General features: G+C 40.1%; 3 protein-coding genes across 3 annotated transcripts; 2 read left to right on the forward strand and 1 right to left on the reverse strand.

The window, feature by feature from the left end:
- Window positions 1-1,355: 1,355 nt before the first annotated feature.
- eef2kmt (eukaryotic elongation factor 2 lysine methyltransferase) lies at window positions 1,356-5,552 on the forward strand. Its single transcript, XM_084744870.1, has 8 exons — window positions 1,356-1,505; window positions 2,384-2,446; window positions 2,552-2,632; window positions 2,941-3,042; window positions 3,430-3,563; window positions 3,786-4,021; window positions 4,530-4,667; window positions 4,918-5,552. Exons 1-8 carry the CDS (start codon window positions 1,386-1,388, stop codon window positions 5,016-5,018), a joined length of 975 nt encoding a protein of 324 aa, XP_084600996.1. The 5' UTR covers window positions 1,356-1,385; the 3' UTR covers window positions 5,019-5,552.
- Window positions 5,553-10,686, reverse strand: alg1 (ALG1 chitobiosyldiphosphodolichol beta-mannosyltransferase). Its single transcript, XM_084744869.1, has 13 exons — window positions 10,388-10,686; window positions 9,934-10,011; window positions 9,535-9,638; window positions 8,918-9,066; window positions 8,546-8,635; window positions 8,026-8,139; window positions 7,609-7,736; window positions 7,397-7,435; window positions 7,230-7,289; window positions 6,981-7,091; window positions 6,488-6,602; window positions 6,018-6,093; window positions 5,553-5,874 (listed from the first exon to the last, which is right to left on the reverse strand). The coding sequence occupies exons 1-13, from the start codon at window positions 10,677-10,679 to the stop codon at window positions 5,743-5,745; spliced, it is 1,488 nt and encodes a 495-aa protein (XP_084600995.1). The 5' UTR covers window positions 10,680-10,686; the 3' UTR covers window positions 5,553-5,742.
- A 356-nt stretch (window positions 10,687-11,042) lies between these two features.
- On the forward strand, window positions 11,043-15,977 carry c19h16orf89 (chromosome 19 C16orf89 homolog). The gene is made up of 8 exons (XM_084744259.1): window positions 11,043-11,320; window positions 12,517-12,669; window positions 12,865-13,015; window positions 13,850-13,967; window positions 14,329-14,491; window positions 14,671-14,775; window positions 15,127-15,216; window positions 15,480-15,977. Exons 1-8 carry the CDS (start codon window positions 11,143-11,145, stop codon window positions 15,581-15,583), a joined length of 1,062 nt encoding a protein of 353 aa, XP_084600385.1. The 5' UTR covers window positions 11,043-11,142; the 3' UTR covers window positions 15,584-15,977.
- The last annotated feature ends 468 nt before the right edge of the window (window positions 15,978-16,445 follow it).

A 16,445-nucleotide genomic window follows, 5' to 3' on the forward strand; every position in this document is an offset into this window, starting at 1 on the left:
CTAATTGTCATCTGTAGTCCCTGATCAGGAAACAGAGAATAATTTCTCTGCTGAAAGACACTAATATTTATATAAAAAAAACATCATTACAATGACAAGACACCATGGCAAAAAAAGGAAAAAAGAAACTACACCATTAAGACCACACAACAACAACAATAAAACTAAAACACTAGGACACCACCACAACAAAAATCAAACTACAACATTAAGATACAACAAAATTTCATAGTATTAGATTGAGTGTTTGAGTTTATGTGGGATGGGTACAAGACTGGGTTAATTTTAGCCATGATTTCATCTTGAATTTAAAACCCAGCAAAGCTATTGCACTCTTTCATCTCACTTGGTACTGAGTTTCAGTAGTTTGTGGCTCTAACAGAGAAGAGCTGCAAAATTCAGTAGATGTGTGCTGTACTGCACAGGTTGTCCTACTTGTCCTCCTATTGTCTGGGTGCAGTTGTTTCACTGATAAAAGGGTCATAGTATACCAATATATGTTTTTTTAATACAGATCCCACTGTATTTGTATTATTTTTAACCCTCATGTCTACATGTTTTGCTTTATTTATTTATTTATTTATTTATTTAGGGCTTGTGTTTTATTTTAGCTATTTAATTTTACAGCAGTGACTATATGGAGTGATAAATGATTTTCTAGGTAATTATACATTAATAGAAATATGTCTACTTAATGTTTGGACACCACTATAAAAGCTCCATTGAAAAATTAAACTCAAACTATGCACATTTGTAATATTTTTTTTACTACTTTAATATCATTAAACAATTTCATTGATTATGTCCACTTTGGGTTCATAATTCCAAATTCATCTCCCACTGTTATTGGCACAATAAGGAGATCTCTAATAATCAAAAATATTGATAATTGTAATACATGACAACAAGAAAAAAGAATGATAATAATAAACAATAGTCTATTTGTTACTCACCACTGATCACCAGTGTGTGTGAGCTGCTGCTGTCAGAGTTGGTGGTCAGTGAGGAGTTGGCCCAACTGTAAAGAGATTTATCTCCTCCTGCAATGACACAGCAAAAAAAGGGCGGGATAAAAACCTCTGACAGCCTAAAAATAACAAGTTATTCACAGCCATATATTTTAATCTTTTACGTTTTTTATTTTAGTCAATTTGTTTATTTTATTTATTTTAATAATATTGTTGTATTATTTTTATTTGTATTCCTATTTCATTTATTTATTTATTACTATTATAATGTTGTTCGGTCTTTTTCCTGCAAGTCTCATACAGCTGCAAAGTCAATAAAGTAATGTGAATTAAAAACTACAATACCCGGTAAGTCCAGCGAAAAAATTATCGCGATGCCTTGTGGGTAAACAGGAAGTAAACAAAGACACGTTGAAGATGGAGCGTTTAGAGCAGAGCCACACTTCAGAAGGGTCAAGAGTAAATAAAACGGATATTTTACGGGACTTTCAGGTGTCTTTTTTCGCCATGAGTCGTCTGGTTTCATTTCCCTGGACAGTGAGTAAGACTGGCCGCCAGCAGAGTTTTTATCATGTCTCCATTCATCACACAGAGCGAGCGCTCCGCCAAACTCCATTTGAATATTTGACTGTTCATGCTTATTTGCTCAGCGGAAAATGTGTTCAGTGTCAAAATATGACTGAGATTATTTTACAGTTCAGCGCAATCTTCTGCATTATTCGGCACACATATCACCCACAAACAGGTCGGAATTAAAACAATTAAAACAATCAACCTACTTCATTTCAGAGACAAGTCCACTATGGAAGACGTTTTTCTCAGGTTTGCAAATGTATTTTGGGAATTACAGGAGACTCAGGGTTGATTTTTAAATTTTGAATGTAGCATCAAAATGTATGCAAAAACAAAGTAAAGAAAAAAACTGTCACCGGTTCTATTTGTCACATACACAATCAAAATGTGTAGAATATGTGTTAATAATCAGAATAAGAATAAAATCGTAATGAAAAAGATAAATATAAAGGGTAAAAAATTTAAGATTCAAGTGATACATATGTAATTTATTGATTGTGTCAACTTATGTATCAGTCATGTTCTGTTAAATCCTAGTAGATAAAGTAAAGTACATTTACAAATATTTGTTCCAGGATTTGGGGCCTGAGGAAGACAGTACATTTTTTCATTTTTGTTTTAACATTAAAATCAAGAAAAGGTGGAATTCTGACACAAAGATCAAGTAATGAGATAAGTTCACAATCCTGACAGAAATACAAAATTTCTGATTTTAAAGTGTTCTGACTTTTTCTGAATTCTCGAACAAATTTTAATTCCGATCCATTATATTAGCACAATACGCCTCGTTAAAGGTTTGAACCAGCTCTGTAATTTCTAACGGATCATTTTTTACTTTTCAGTTCTTAGAAAAAGATCTTGAAAGCAACAAATCATCAGACTTGATTTCAGACATTTTAAAACAGGTAAGTGGACGTGCATACAACCTTTCATGGTCTTATAATCATAAAACAGTCCTGAAAAATCAGTAATCAGTAATAATGTATCTGTATCTTTTCTTTTGTTGACAGACATGTCTTCACCCTCTGTGTCGGAAGTTTCCACCATCAGTCCGATTCAGGAAGTTGTTCCTCTCTGAGCTCATCAGACGGGTTGGTGACCTGTCAGTCAAATAAATTTGTTTGCTACGCTTTATTTTACCTTTACATTATTTACTAATAATTTCCTAATACTGTCTTCAAGGTTCCCAGGAAATAATAATGCCATTTAGTACGAATGATCAGAAAAATAAGTTCCAAGACTGTTTCTTAAGTTGGTTTAGTTTAGTTTCAGGGTACATTGTCTCTAATACTCAAGTGTATTGCAATGTTATGTTTTCTGAAATATTATTTCAGTCTGAAGTGTTGGACCGATGTCACAGAGTGACAAGGTAACACATTTCCTGTTGTGTTGTGTGCAGCAGGAGGCAGCAGACAGTGATCCTCTGGATGAGCTGTATGACGCTCTGGCTGAGGTGGTGGGAGCTGAAGACACGACTGAATGCTTCAAGAGCTACTTACTGGTAACAAACACTCATCATTTACTGTATTACAGCAGCTCATCTTTTATCCCTTTCTTAAAGGGATAGTTCAGATTGAAGTGTGGTTGTGCTTATCCATAGCGTGTGACCAACAGTGGATGACAGTCGACATGCCCCCAGTTTGGAGAAGCAGCAGGAGTACTGGTGTAGGAAGTGAAGCAATGTACTGCTGTGGACAGAGTCAGCAGCAAAATATATCAGTTTAAGTGTAAAAATCCAATATAGAAAAATAAGAACAGTATATACAACATAAGGGACTCTGCAGTTGAATTTACACCGTTGCACAGAGGGAGTCGGAGTCATTAACATCCCTAGTTGAATGTCATTCCTCCTGACATTAACATGTTGGTGTTGGTTTTTGTCCATCAGCCCGGAGGCGATGCTGTCAGCCTGCTGGAAAACGTTGCTCTGATCTCAGAGGGGACCACGGGCCTGGTGACCTGGGAGGCTGCTCTCTACCTGGCAGAGTGGGCTCTGGATCACCGGCAGTTCTTCACCGGCAGGTATCCAACCCCTCAAACTACCACTAGAAAAATTCCAGTAACGTCGAGGGGAAAACAATTTTATTTATTCAGAAAAAACCTGGGACTTTCTGGACAGAAGTGGCAAAAATCATTTAGAAAATTCTAGATCTTAGTATCTGTACAATAATCACAACCCTTTATCTTGGAAATATCCACAAATATATTTGTGTAACTCTCTCTTTCCTGTCCTTCTGTCTGCAGGACGGTTCTGGAGCTGGGCAGCGGCGTTGGGCTGACCGGTATCACCACCTGTCGCTCCTGCAGCCCGATCAGATACGTCTTCAGTGACTGTCACCCCAGTGTCCTGCAGAAACTTAGGAACAACGTCCAGCTGAACGGTCTGACGGAGCAGACCATCAGTGTGGAGGAGCTGGACTGGACGGCAGCAACAGAGGAACAGTTAAAGCAGATTGGCGCGGACGCGGTCATCGCTGCAGGTCAGAGCTCAGTCTGAGTCACTGGACAGTTTATACAGCGGATGCCAACTGACCAGCTACACTGCTGATCTAAATAGCTAATTGAGATATTAATGTGAAAATGGAAACATGTTCAGGAGTGTTCACTAAGCAAGTGTATTAAACGCATTGTGTTTTACCTTTAGGGGGCGCCACAAATGTGCAAAGTCTCATAATTGGCTACATGATTCGTACAGTTTCGGGTTGTGACTCAGTTGATGCACTTTTGGTAATAACTGATTAAAGTGGGTGTAACTCAAATAATTTCTTGGGTTTGTTTTTCATTTTCACTTTGGTCAAAATAAATTCTAAATCATATTTTATAAACTCTGAATGCAAAAATGCATCTGAAAAGTAACTAATGCTGTCAGATAAAAGTAGTGCAGTAAAAAGAAGAGTATCTTCCCTATGAGATGTTGTGGAGCGTAAGTTGTACTTGAGTAAATGTACTCAGTTACCTTTCATCATTTGTTTCTTCCCTGTGGTTCAGATGTGGTTTATGACCCAGAAGTTGCAGGAAGTCTGGTGAAGCTGCTGTCCAGGATCCTGAGGTGTTCGTCTCCTGAGGTCCTCATCTGCTCCACCGTCAGAAACCAGGAGACGTACAGCGGCTTCAAGCAGCAGCTCGGTAAGAGACATTTGTTCTTCTCTGAATGCATATTTGATATTTGATTGACTAATTGTTGCAGCTAGAAGACTTTATCCTTTTCAAACTGGGGATCTGTGGTGTAATGTGTATCTATTGTGGAGGTCCTTGACAAGAAAAAGTTTAGGAACTCCTGATTTTAAAAAACCTTTATCACTTATTGACACCTGTTGAATGCCGCTAACTGTTTTCTTTCTTCAGTGAACTGACTGAACGTGTTTTGTCTCGACAGAAAAGGCAGGAATCAGCCATCATGTGATCACCGGACCTGTCAGCCATGTGTTTCCTTACAACAGACTCTCTGCCATAGAAATGATTAAACTGTACAGATGACACAACTGTAGTACAATAAAGATTTTATTTACAACTGTACATCGTATCAAAGTGTCCTTTTATACATTCAAGTTCTCTGAAGAAGGAAAAACAACTGGAATGAAAACTTAATCTCACCTGTGAGTTACTGCTGCATTTCATTTTTCTCAATGTTTAATGGACTCAGATGAACAAAGAGATGCTGAGTTACCTTCAAAGTTCTCCCAGATGTTTCACTCTGGACAATCCACAGACTGCTAAGACAATCCTCCGCCTTCACGCCACAATGCTTCATCTCCATGTTAAAACTACTACAAGGAACTTTCATACCGTGTTGACTTTAGAGCCCCCTGTAGACAAAACCAGTAGCGTTTCCACCGTAATAACCACAAAACATAACAAACTGTAAAATTATGTATTAAGTAAAAATCTCCTCCTGCTACTTTTTAACTGGCTAACGTGTGACTCACGTAACTTTGGCTTGAAAAATGTAAAAACAACATTTCAAGGAGAATCCGACCTGGTTGCAGCCATTAAATGGACAGTTCACCCTAACCTCTGGTTTGTAGTTCTATTTATACATTTAGATAGTTTCGTTGTGAGTTGCCAGGTTTTGGAGATATCTGCTGTAGAGGTGTCTCTTTGCAAAAATCACGACCCAGCTACTCTAGTCTAGATGGATAAATAGTACTACAGGTCAGAGATATTTTTGAGCTTGTTCGTTCATTCGTTCTCCTTGAAGTTGTCAGGGAGCAGTTATCAGAGGCAGGACGTTCTGGTCCCAGTTGTCGTCCCAGCGCTGCCCTCTGCTGGTGCGGAGGTTCCTCCTGAACGCACCCAGTCTGCCCTCTGAACTGGAGAACTCTGACAGGAGAGACTGAAAAACACACATCAACATCAGTCATTTAAAAGAAGGTTTATTAGTGAAGGAAGAGTCTCTGCATAACTCTTATAAGCTTTTATAGGATTGGATATATGTTGATGTTTGTTTTTTTTTAGGTACATTTACAACAGTCTCACCTTGAGCTGCTCGGCGAGCTCCTGAGAGTCTCTGAAGATCAGTCCGTTCTCCTCGTGCTTCACCAGCTCATGTAAACTGGGGAGAAAAAGACCACTGTGCTAACTTTTGATACATACACACACATCTTGGTATTACAGATTAATTCTAGCTACCAAAGAGCAGTTTCAGGGGATTTTCCATCACTGAACACAGAACAATTAAACATCTTTTTTTAGTTCTATGACACATATAATTCATAATCTACAATTGATGCAATAATGTTGAATGTCAAAGACAAACGGCTCGATTCTACTGGATAAAAACATGATGATGACTGCATGAAAACATTCAGCCAAAACAATAGAGACTGAACGTCTAAAGGTCTGCACAGGCTGCTATATTTTTCTATCTCACAATGCAAAGCTGGAGGAACGGTCACGTTCTGTGTGTGTTTGTGTACATCAGACAGCCGATCGTGGACGGTGCTCACCAGTTGAAGTGGATGGCGCACACGGGCAGGCAGCAGCCGAACATGTCCACCACCTTCATGGGAAGATCAAGACCGCTGGATGACTTGTGGAGACAAACGCCAAGATCCGCTGAACCTGACGAGACAAACGGACACAGACAGACATGTTAATGTTATTAATGATAACAAATAAATGAACTCACTGTGTTCTTTCCGTTTTGAGGCAGACGAGGCAGACAGTCAACTCAAAATGTGACCCAATTTTTGTGAACGCCTATAGTTGTCTGAAAAATGAAAGCTCTATTAAACCTAGACTGTCTGTTGACTCCTCCATAGTTAAATATTATAGATCTATAGATACAGATAAAATATTATTTTGGATGGCCTGTTACAGATCTGCACTCTACTGACTGACCTTGTAAGTCCAAACATTTTAAGAGTAAATAACATCGATATGAAGAGGAGCAGGTCTGAACACACAGTGAGTTCTCGATGTCATGTCAATTAATCTCACCTAATAAGACGGGATAATCTTCTGCCTCCAGCCAGGGAGTGCAGATCTTCACATGTTCTAAGTGCAGAGAGTCAATCAGCTTCCTGTAGTGTTCCTTCTGAGGACCTTTACCTGCACACACACACACACACACACACACACACACACACACACACACACACACACACAAAGCATGAGACCAACACACACACTTCAATCAAAACTGAAACCTGTTTGAAATCATTGTATTTTGTCAGAGTGGTGGACTACCTGTGATCACGCAGACTAAAGACGGTAGAGAAGCTCCTCCTTTAATGAAACCTTCGTACTCTGTTGAGAACAAACAGCTGTGAGGTGAGAAGTGATGACATGCACACAGATATTGCATTTTACGCTCCGTGTGTTAACAGAAAGTTTACAGCAGCAGCAGTTTGTACCTTCAAGAGCCTTCAGCAGGATGGAGAAATCTTCATCCTCTGTGGAGAGAAGGAAAAATTCAGAAAAATTGTGATTTCAAAAGCAAAAAGACTCCTGCACACTTGCAAATTAAAAACGTCAAGGTTTAGGTTTTTCAAATGAACCTGCGTGCATGTGGCTGTTGAGGTTTACTGAGCAGGACATGTTGATGTGAACCATCTCTGCCTCTCACCTGTCCAGCTGGTGCTGCTGAGCAGCAGTGCCGGTCGCTCTCCCCTCAAGGTCACTGTGTCATTGGTGGGATCAGAAACTGAGAAAACTGTCCTCTCCACCTCCACCACCACCTCCTCCTCCTCACACCTGGGAAACACACGACAGCACGGTCAAGGCAAAAGTGTCTGTATACATGTTAATGTCTGTGGAAACTTTAACATCTAGATTCAAATTTTAAATATATCTTGGTGGTTTTAAGCAATGCATTTGTATGTAGTGAGATGAAGACACAACAAGAGAGAAAATGTCTATATATTCTTACAAAATTATGGTCTGCATGACACTGAAGTTGGGTGCAACTGCAAATGCTCTGTAGCAAAACATGTTGTTAGGTCTTTTATAAACAGATATGAGATGCTCTTGTCATGTTTCTCACGTGTTGCTCTGGAACTGAGGATATGTTCCGGCCAGTCTCATGAAGAGCTCGTGCTGCAGCTTCAGTGGAGTCTCTCTGAAGATGGAGGCTGGTCTGTCGTACAGCGTCGTTGCCCTGCAGATGCCGAACAGTCAAAACCGTCACTTTCCTTCATGTTGTCAGCTAAGATAAATAGGCTGACAGATATAGAAGCTTTAATCTCACACATGAGTCAGGCAGGTGGCATTTTCAAGTTTTATCTTTATCTAACTCACTTTGATCCAAAGGAAGCTTGTAATATAACATAAGGTATTTTGTAATTCTTGCTCAACTTTGTGAAATTGTGACATTGCTCAATTACAGTTATTACAAAACTCAGCTGCACGTGCTAACGAGGACCAGAAAGAGAGCACACATTACACCGATTTTACACTACACACTGCTTTCATATCCATTCCATAAAACGACAGTGCAGATATATATATATAGATATACAACATGATAAGTGTATATAACATGATAAGTGCAAAACAAATCTTACTTAATGCCCCAGTTCTTCTGCAAGTCGTCCTTCATTGCGTTGGTGACACACAGGTTGTGAGATGCCAGAGGGCCGAAGAAGTGTTCATACCTGGAAGAAGACGGAAGAAACCACATCACTGTCAGAAATTAAATTGCATAAAACTTTCAAGAATGTTTTTCTTGTAGCCTAAAGCATCATGAGGATCACAGCACCTCAAGAAGAATCTCAAGAAAATTAGTTTGTGATCACAAGATAACAGCCTTGAAAATATTAAGGACCACAGATAAAACGATCTCCTGTATTCACCAGTGATTAATGATGTGATCAATCGATTATCAGTCTGTTTGAAGAGTTCAGCACACGGCCTCCCATCAGCTTCACAGAACTCACCACTTTGCCAGTCGGACCACTGGGTGTTTCTGGCCGTGGCTCAGGGCCATGATGGTGTAGCCGTAGTTGTGCCAGTCAATGATGAATCTGCTGCCACGCAGGACGCTAACGAACCACGCCACTGCAATGCTGGGCAAGCCCGGGGGATTCTGGGATATGAACACAATCATAAACATCAGTCTGAATGGCAGGACAGTGAAAGTGTTACATTCTCATTATTCTGCAGCTTACACAGTTAAATATTTGATTCTGACTGGTCGATTACAACAGTAACAGTATTTTGTGTGCATTATAAAGGAACTACAGCTCTGATTTCATTGTACAACTTTGTGTAGTATAATGCTAACTTATGTCCTTGGATCCTTGAATCCTTGTTATTTGTGTGTAACAGACTGTTGCTATGAAGAATAGACTTCTGATCAGACTCTGGAGGAACAATAAAATCATTTTTAAATCGATATTTTCTGACAAATTATTTTCAAAATTTTGCATGTTTTCTCGACACCACAGTTTCTCTTACATGCACGGAAAGGGAGGGTGAGGTGAGACGTATTCATTTGGTTGCAGGGTACAACCTCACCACTAGATGCCACTGAATCCTGCACACTATCCAGTACCTGCATTAATATATGAGACTGGAGCTCCATCCTCAGCAGCACATGAAGAAGCTGCAGACACTGAATGATCACTTTCGTCACGTAGGTGAGGATTTTTGGTCCCACTGAAAAAAACAACAAAGCACTTTGTGTAAACAGCAACACAACTTTTAATCACCCATGAAAACATCTCAAACAGTCAGTAAAAATCAGACATAATAGTAAAACGCTGACAGGAAGCATTTTAACTTAAGTACATTTTGCTGATAATATTAATACACTTTTACATAAGTAATGTTTTAAATGCTGGACTTTTACTTGCAGTAGAATATTTTCAGTGTGCTATTGGCACTTTAATTGAAGTAAAAGATCTAAATACGTTCTCCACCACATAAAACACAGTAATATGGTTCCAGTTACCTCGAACACCTTTCACTTCTCCTATGGGGACGATCCTTATTTTCTCTTCTCTCAGCACATCTTGATGAGGTTTTGTATCTAAAAGGAGAACATTTCAGATTAAAAGATTGCACTGATGATATTTGTCAGTATATTTTGCAGCTTAAATTGTAAGGAATTTGAAATACCGATGGTGCAGTAAGTGACTGATCATTATCAAGTGTCCCGTTTTCTCACAAATTTTTCCTTTTTCAAAAAAAATTGGACATGGTTCTGCATCTGTGGCTTGGATATTGCACTTAGCAACATTGTGATTTCGATAATATTGTGATTAATTATTAGCCCTAGTAAAGTTGATAAAGTTGTGTGGACCCATAAACAGCTTGAGGTGAAGTTTTAAGGAGCTGTTATGAGGGAAACAGATGAATGTATGAATGATAGCTTGGAGCTCTGTTACACTGTGAGTCTTTCTTACCCAAAAACCCGACAAATGAAACATTATATCCGTGTTTGCTGAGGGACAAGGCGTGATACTGCATCCGAGGACTGCGACCGATATCCCCCAACACCAGGACACACACCCGCCGGTCAGTCCCGCCGTCCCGCTGCCGCAGCCTCCCCAGCCACAGCGACACCAGCCCGGTCACAAAAGCCAGAGACACCGCCGGCCACCTTACATCTGACCCCGCCGCATAAAACACCGCTAAAAGCGCCGCAGTTAACGCAAATGCAATCACAAAAGCCAAGCAGGTGCAGTGGGTCGCCATGTTTGTTTGTGATGTGACGTGGCTCAGTGAAGGAGGCGGAGCTTAAAATTTAAAGGGGACGCAGACTTTATGAGGCACAAATAAAAACACAAATAAATGTCAAAGTGAATAATAAAAATATATAAAATTATATAAATATAAAATATTATTATAATGGATAAAAAATATAATAAATTGAAAAATAGATAAATACATACATAAAAAAAAAATAAAACTGATTAAAAATGAAAGTAAAAAAAAAGGAAATGAATACAGAAGTATGTAAATTAATAATTTAAATAAATAAGCAGAAGTTTGGATTTCGTAATGACAGCCGTCCTGACGTCACGGCTTTTTCCTCCCCCAGCCACTTCACTTTCCATTCCCCTTGTTAGAGGAGAGACAGCCTGTCCTCCCTGCACCTCCTTCTGTCTCTGTCTGTTCCTCCCGGAGCCTCCGAGGCTGGGATTATCCGAGTGAGGAGATGCGGGCGGCGGGGCACCAGCTGGCCGCAGTGCTGGCTCTGTTTGCCGCAGTGTGCGGATCGCGGGCGGAGGTGATCGATGACATCCTGAGCAGCCTCTCCAGGGGAGCATCCTTCCTGGAGCGGCAACATGAGCACATCAACCTGGACGGGGTGGTGGGTTTCCTCATGCTGCAGGGTACGTAAACACGTCCTGAGCTGCATTAAACATCTGGAAGGCATCTGCAGGGTTTCTGGCTGTTTATGAGGTTGGGTTCAGCTAAACAGGGCCATTTTTGGAGAAATGCCCCAGGGCACTAAGACTAATAAAAACACACCAGTCACAGTTATGTGAAATGGTCGGACACTGTTTATTATTACGGAGTTTAGAGGCCTATTGTTTAAAAGTTAAAGACTCAAAACAAAGAGAGGTTTATGTTTTTCACAGCAAATTTAATATATTTTCTTTCTTTCACATTATTTCCTGTCTTATCTATCTATCTATCTATCTTGAAAACCATAATTCTCTTTTGAGAAATTGAGCCAAAGTGAATGAGAAAAACTGTATTACTAATGCCTCTATATGACTTACATAAGTTAACTAGACCATCTGTGAGAAGGTCGTCTATTTCTGTCTACTTGTTTTTAATGCCTGCCACAGGGTCAGAATCTCATGAAGTGAGCCTGTGTTTATATTTTCCCAGACAAAGTTACAGTGTGATGAAGTAAACTTCTCCTACGTTTGGTCAGTCTTCACTTTGATGAACAAGAGAATAAACTTGAGGAGCCTCGGTTGTTCTTGTTTGAATTTATGAGTTTAATACAACACATATCTGTGCACAGAGAGATGATTTAGAAAAAATATCTAATTGCGATTATTTTGACTGATTTGCAATTGTGATATGATTTGTGATATTAGAGGTAATGAAAAGATTTACATTATTAATCTTATTTTGATTGAAAAACATATTAAAATGACTATGGTGTGTATATATATATATTTTTTTTTTGCAGAAATCTGTACCAAAATTTTGCTTAATTGTGCAGCCCTATGACAGAGAAGATCTCGGTACAGTGTTAAGTGTGTACACTCTCTCATTAGAGACACTGCTAACATTAGCATGCTAACATGCTCATAGTTACAGTGCTAACATGCTGATGTTTTGCAGGTATGTTCATCATTTTAGTTTAGCATGTTAGCATCCTAAACATTTGCTAATTGGCATGAAATATAAAGTACAGCTGAGGCGGATGGTGGTAGATTGACAGACATCACCATCCACGCTCCTAAGTGAAATAATTGTTCAGAGTTAAATTTTACATGTAACCTCTGACACAAATGAACTTTATGCAAAGAAAGTGTTTTATCTTTGGTTTTCTTGTCTTGTGTCTCAGCTGAACTGAAGGAAGCAGTTCGGACGTGGCCTCACAGCGACCCGGTCAGCTGGGCTCAGAGGACGTCCGCCGTCGCTCTGGTCAAACGGCTCGATCAAAGCTTCGACAAGGCCGTCGCTGCCCTGAAGCAGAACGACCCCAAATACTACAGAGGTGAGAAAGACTTCAGCTCAGCAAAGACTTTGTAAGCCAAGAAAAGTTCGAGCCCTGCTGCCCCAGAATGTTCAATCAATCATTACCAATAATTGTGGATGGAACTGATAAAATCAAATAATCAGCAAACTCTTGTCCTGTCTTGTCTTGTCACTACTCGTTTCCTCCATCTCTCTGCTCTTCTGTGTCATGCAGAGTTTGAACCCCTGCTGTCCTGGAGTTTCTGGTTGATTCCACAGGGCTGGAGCTCCACAGATCCCAGTCTGGTCTATCCCTCCACCATGACCACCGAGTGTTACGACGAGCAGCTCAGTGACAAATGTCTGACCCTGCTGCTGGGAACGTGGTGCGAAAACACACGAACACAGAGGACAACGCACACCGTAGCATGACTTTTCTGAAATAATGAGTTGCCTCAAAACAAAAAAATAATGATTTAGTCTTTTGGAATAATGACTGTATCAAACTAATTACTTAATATCTCAAAACTGTAAGTGATCACTGCCAGGCAACAGATGGTGAAGCACCTACTGCAATGCCACCACAACTGTTGGATGCAACCAGCAGAGATTTGCAAAGTAATTCTATTTTTTGACTGCTGTGTGTCATATGACCTTTGACACCCAACCTCTCGCTCTTCTTAACTGGTCAGTTGGAGCCACAAGTGATCAACAACTGCTTCAGTTTGCAATCTAGTTTGAGCTCGGGACGACGTATGTGGAGGTCACATTGATGCTGGTGGAACAGTCCGGCAGTTGTGGTGACATTGCAGCAGGTGCTTCACCATCTGTTGCCTGGCAGGGATCTGCACTCTACTGAGTGATCTCTTCTAGTTTACGGATAAAATCTTGAGTAATGGCCAAAAATGTGGTAGCTGAGATCACTTTGACCCTGGACCACCAAAATCTGATCATCATTGAGTCCACAAAGTGAACATTTCTAAAAAAGTTTGAAGAAACTCTTCCAAGGTGTTCTTGAAATATCACATTCACAAGAATGTGAAGACTTAAAGGCCATAAAGGCATAAATTACAAAAAAGTAATAAAAAAAGGTTTTTCAAGAATTCTGACTCACAGAAGTTCCTCAAAATACAGAAATTAATGTGTTATTCTTATAATTCTTTGTGCTTATATACTATATTTTCTATTCTTGAAAAACACGTGTGTGTCTGTCTGAGCAGGAAGATGAACGGGACGCCCTGCATCGTCACCAAGCCGTGTCGGGACACCATGACTCGTTTCGGTTGTCCACACTACTCTCTGTCCCACCAGCTGCTCTACTTCATGATCGGAAAAATGGTGAGATGGACGGCTAAATCTTCCAAAGTTACTCCGTCACTGAAAAGCATTCAGAATTAGGAAAACAGATCACTTTTTAAAGTGAAGTACATTTTTTTTGGCTTCACTATAATATGGACTGTAAAATAAGTTATAAAAGATTGGAAACCGCAACATCCACAGAAATTAGTCATCTTGATCATCTGTTCAATTTAATCTCTAACATAATTCTCCATATATTGCATACATCATCTTTTAATATGTAGTTATGCACTAAATTCTCATCGATGATTCAGCAGAAATGAGCAGAATTGTTGCTCTGTTTATAACCTGGACTCCACTGACTTTGTGAGTTGCTGACTGGTTTGTGTTTCTTTCTCAGAGAGGCTGCACCAACCTGCTGAAAGGAGACACTCGACCGTCCCGAGCCAACATGACTGAACGCAGCTACGAGAAGATCTTCTGCTCCAACATGATGAAGACCAACCAAGACATCATCAAGGACGGTCTGACTGAACAGACGGTCGACATCTTCATCGAAAACAGTGAGTGTCTGCTGCTTTCTTCATGCACTCGATATTCTTTTTCTCTTTGCAGTTTTTATTAAAAAACACGTTTCCTAATTTTTATTTATTTATTTTTTTGATTTTTTGATTCACCAGAATGACTATTTTTTTTCTGTAAATGTTGACTGACTTGAGTTCCTCTGCTCTCTTGTCAACAGTCCTGATTTGCGGATTGGCTGGTTTCTCCGACTTCTACAAAGCCGATTGGCTGCAGCACATCCTCAGGCTGCAGGATGAGGAAGTGGGCTGCTTCGGGAGAGACAGTGAGTGTTTGAACTGCATTAAAATAATCATAGCCAGTTCAAAAAAACAAAAATCAGTGAATGATTATTATTATCCTTTTCCTCCAGAAAACTAAACAAATATGTTTTGCTTAAGTTTATAGAATATGATGTGCAAACCAGACCATCTCTGCATCATGACAAAAAACAGATCTAAAAATATTCTGTTCTGTTCATCACACGTGAGCCAAAAGTCTGGATTTTAACAGGTGGTGTAAATGAGGACTTATTTATCAGGTGTCAGCCTGAGCCAGACTCATTAGCCGAGATTCTCCATGCAGGATGTGGATAGATGGATGAATATTTTGCATTCTGTGCCGTTTGTTTCCTCAGAGAGCATCATCTCTCAGATCATCGGAGACGAGCTGCTGGAACAGCTGCAGCCTCACAGGAGGGTGAAGAGGAGGGAGAAAATACTTCCAGGTCAGTTGGTGACTGACTGACATGATTGTTGCTGCTGTACAACATGTTGGGATGACTGTGAAAAAACATAAAATGCCTCCGTGCTGCTCGCCTGGTGTCCAAGTCTCCTAATGATGATGACGCTCAACTTCATTAACACTTGACAGAAGCAAAATAAAACTCACCAAAAACAGCCCTATACAAAAAGTCACACACATGCACTCGTTTTTCTCACGTTCTCCTCTCCTTCCTCCTCTGTTTTTTTGTCATTTCTTGTCTCGCAGACGGCTGTTCCAGTCACATGACGGCGGTGGCTGTCGGCGCTCTGGGAGGATACCTGAACTACTACCTGACAGAGCAGGACATAACAAAGAGGCCGCTCTCCTGAAGGCCCCACCCCCGCCACCTCTCCCCTCCTCACGGGTACCACGTTCACACTAGAAAAACGTTGTAGATCATCAGGTAGAGATGCTCCTCGTGGCCGGAGACTGAATCCCGACACAATATGTTGCTTTATGAACATAGTCGTAAGATGGTGAAAATGCTTAATGAAACGCTGGGATGTGGCTGTTTTGGTACAAAATGGAAACAAATGGATTTTTTTAAACCTACATTTCTTTCATATTGCATTCTGTGATTATAATGAAGAATATGCTTCATGGTTTGTGCTGAATCTGTGCAGCTATAATACAATCCAGTTATCCCAATAAGATGCCTTTCGAAAGTAGTGATGCTCCAATCTCACATGGAACGATCAGATATTGCAGTTACTCTTTTCTACTCTTTTAGGTAAAAGGTAAATCTTATCTTTAGCAAACTGTCATCCAAGACCAGCTCATGTTCCTGTCCATGTGGACCTGGAGCTGTTGACTCAGGCAGGCACTGCCTTCAGGCTGTTGGCTAATGATGGCGGCCTAAACAATTAATTTTTTTCTAAATTAAATCAGGGTTTTGGACGATTATTTTTTAAATTTCATTTTCATATTCCCACAGCCCATGAGAGTGGTGTGGCTCAAGAGATTTGGTGTGTTGCCTTTTTTCTGCCTGACATGCACAGCATCAGAAAAACACACACGGTTTCAATCTGTAGATCTGCAGAATATGTCACAGACATGAAAGGAAATGAAAAATCAAACTGCTTCCTGGTTACAACCATTTTCTTCTCCTCAGATTTCTTCTGCAAACTCAATGTAGAATGACAGGGCTGGCAGCAGCAGTGCTGCAGCTCAGTCGGGTGGATGGATTCAGAG

The sequence above is a fragment of the Lutjanus erythropterus genome, chromosome 19 (assembly GCF_056507025.1).
Source record: "Lutjanus erythropterus isolate fLutEry1 chromosome 19, fLutEry1.hap2, whole genome shotgun sequence".
NCBI lineage: Eukaryota > Metazoa > Chordata > Actinopteri > Lutjaniformes > Lutjanidae > Lutjanus > Lutjanus erythropterus.

Coding starts and splice junctions, on each gene's coding strand:
- eef2kmt (XM_084744870.1), top strand. CDS start 1,386: ATGGAGCGTTTAGAGCAGAGCCACACTTCAGAAGGGTCAAGAGTAAAT. Junction 4,022..4,529: donor GGACGCGGTCATCGCTGCAG/GTCAGAGCTCAG, acceptor CCTGTGGTTCAG/ATGTGGTTTATGACCCAGAA. Junction 4,668..4,917: donor CGGCTTCAAGCAGCAGCTCG/GTAAGAGACATT, acceptor TTGTCTCGACAG/AAAAGGCAGGAATCAGCCAT.
- alg1 (XM_084744869.1), bottom strand. CDS start 10,679: ATGGCGACCCACTGCACCTGCTTGGCTTTTGTGATTGCATTTGCGTTA. Junction 8,140..8,545: donor CAGAAGAACTGGGGCATTAA/GTAAGATTTGTT, acceptor CGGCATCTGCAG/GGCAACGACGCTGTACGACA. Junction 6,094..6,487: donor TGCGCCATCCACTTCAACTG/GTGAGCACCGTC, acceptor TTTTCTCCCCAG/TTTACATGAGCTGGTGAAGC.
- c19h16orf89 (XM_084744259.1), top strand. CDS start 11,143: ATGCGGGCGGCGGGGCACCAGCTGGCCGCAGTGCTGGCTCTGTTTGCC. Junction 11,321..12,516: donor GGGTTTCCTCATGCTGCAGG/GTACGTAAACAC, acceptor CTTGTGTCTCAG/CTGAACTGAAGGAAGCAGTT. Junction 14,776..15,126: donor GGGCTGCTTCGGGAGAGACA/GTGAGTGTTTGA, acceptor TTGTTTCCTCAG/AGAGCATCATCTCTCAGATC.